Below are 2331 nucleotides of genomic sequence, written 5' to 3'. Positions count from 1 at the left end.
GGGGACGAGTGCCGTTACCACCGGTCTCAGCAGCACCTGCAATCTAGGTCAGCACCTTCCAGCTACAGCAGATATTGCCCGAGAGAGGTTAGAGATACAGGATTACCTGTCCCATGCAGAACTACCGTTATTTAGAGTATTTCGCTGCTGAGGAGCAGGTCTAAAAGGCACAGAGCTTGCAGCCCCCAGCCCCAGCAGCACCTTTCACCTCACCAAAATTGTTTCCCCCCAGCCACCTCTAAAAAGCGTGCTTGTGGAGACCCGGAGAAGCAGAGCTATGGGAGATGGGACCACAACCCCCTTTAGTCTGCTGCTTGGGAGGATGCTCTTGTATGGCAAAAGTGAAAACGGTAACTTTAACCCTCCTTAAAGTCTAGCTGCACAGTTTGGCCCCTTGCTGCTAGAAGGGTGCAGGCTGACAAAGCTGGTGCTCCCCACATCAGGTCCCTGCAGACTCCAAGAGCCACACCAGGACAGAACTAACTGCTGCAGGTTTTAGCCTTCCTTGGGGTTCACACGCAGTGAGGCTCCACACACAGCCGAGGCAGCTGCAATACAGCTTTTATGGATGTCTCTCCCTGGCGTCTTACAAGAGTGAGGGGAGTCAGGCTGTACCACAGAATCAGCTGAGGCTGTGAATTTTCAACACCCTTTCAGCTCACCTTCCTCCTCCACCACGTCTCCCTTCCCTCTGTGAGGGCCGACACCAGCCAAGGCCAGCGCAGGAGGTCCAGCCCCCGTGCACCTGCCCACGGCAGGCAGCCGCCGCACCACAGCCTGGGCTCTGCCAGCAGCCCTTGCCTGCCTCACCCGCTGGCACTCGCCAAGCGCAGCACTGTAGGACTGGGCACCCCGCCAGGGCTGCATGCCCTTGGAACAACTCCAGAGCTGCCAGGCTGAGACCAGGTATTTTTCAGTTAGTGGACAAGAAACCATCAGTCTTGATAGAACATTTATTATTTCCACTCTAGTAGATGAAAAGTCTGTACAAAACCAAACATTTCCTTTACTTAAACCAATCTAAAAACACTCAGCTCAATCAAAACCCACTACAAATACGATAGCTTCTTTGAAGCCATGGTAACACTTAAATACGGTTAAGACTTCAATGCAGAAATTTGGTTTGTCAGAAAGCTCAAGGGAGCTTTAAGTTCTCAAAGTTACAAAAGGCAAAATCGTGTTTCACAGATACAGTCCACTGGAATCACCAACACTGGACAAAATTAAGTACTTTAAGTCCTGAGATAACAAGGGATCCTGGTATCCTTTAGACAGTTTTCTGTTGCCCTTTCTTCCCAATGAGAGACTTGTGGATGTGCGGTATTACGCCTAAGGAAAGCAAGAACAAGACCGTGTTATTTATCTTTAATAGTTTTCCTCAGCTTTGCACTTCAAATAAAATGACAGCATTAAGCAACTGCTGGTCTGCTGGAGTCCCTGCCACCCAACCAGTCACAAACAGTGCAATCTACGTACCGCCACCAGCAATCGTTGCCTTAATGAGAGAATCCAATTCTTCATCTCCTCTAATTGCAAGCTGCAAGTGACGGGGAGTGATACGTTTCACCTTCAAGTCTTTGGATGCATTTCCTGCCAGCTCAAGAACCTGAGGAGACCATTTCAAACTGAGCCACAGAAATCACGCGAGACTAACAGCATGGCCTTACCTATTTTATTCGTTATGCTAAATACACTATTAGCGACACCAACGGAGCAATCAATGCCTCTTTTGGCAGGATTCCTCCTTTAGAGCTCTGCATTTTAGCTAGTGTTTTACAGCAGATGTGACATGCTGTACTGGCACAGTTTATAAAACACTTCACACTTCCACCTTTCCTGTAAGTCACAGGGATTTGATCTGCACAAAATGCAGAACAAGAAGTCCCACGCGTATCTCTGTGTCTCCCAATGATGCATGCACTCAGAACTGGCTCAAAGCAAGTGAGGACTTCACAGCACACTCCAAACTAGCAAAATGCAGCAGGCTCTGGACATTACACCATTTTGGAGTCGATTGACTTGCTTGCACCCCTTATAAGAGCTTTACCTCAGCTGTCAAGTACTCCAGGATTGCAGCACTATACACAGCAGCTGTGGCTCCTACACGCCCATGGCTAGTAGTCCTAGACTTCAGGTGCCTATGGATGCGGCCAACAGGGAACTGGAAAGCAAACAGAAGTACAAATAGGGTGAGAGGACAGAGATAGAAAGCTGCTACTCTGAACCATATGCTGGGCAACAGTATCCCTGTGGCATTAGTGCAAACTACATTTTAACACTTGAGAAAATTCAGCTAAGGGCACTGCATGCCAAGTTCACATCAGCAACTTC

The 2331-nt window shown here is 48.6% G+C and overlaps 1 protein-coding gene across 1 annotated transcript in view; it reads right to left on the bottom strand.

Annotated features, from left to right (window-relative positions):
- Positions 1–935: 935 nt before the first annotated feature.
- The window catches only part of LOC103773777 (histone H2A.Z), a gene marked incomplete at its 5' end in the record, with an annotated part of 1727 nt that continues 331 nt past the window's right edge, over positions 936–2331 (bottom strand). Inside the window, 3 exons of the mRNA XM_008941154.1 lie at positions 936–1329; positions 1477–1606; positions 2048–2161. Coding sequence (XP_008939402.1) covers positions 1268–1329; positions 1477–1606; positions 2048–2161 — 306 coding nt within the window. The remainder of the gene's footprint in view (positions 1330–1476; positions 1607–2047; positions 2162–2331) is intronic.

This window comes from Merops nubicus, unplaced genomic scaffold (assembly GCF_000691845.1).
Source record: "Merops nubicus isolate BGI_N331 unplaced genomic scaffold, ASM69184v1 scaffold50355, whole genome shotgun sequence".
NCBI lineage: Eukaryota > Metazoa > Chordata > Aves > Coraciiformes > Meropidae > Merops > Merops nubicus.
Note: the sequence above shows the minus strand (reverse complement) of the source record. Positions and strands in the feature narration are given on the sequence as shown.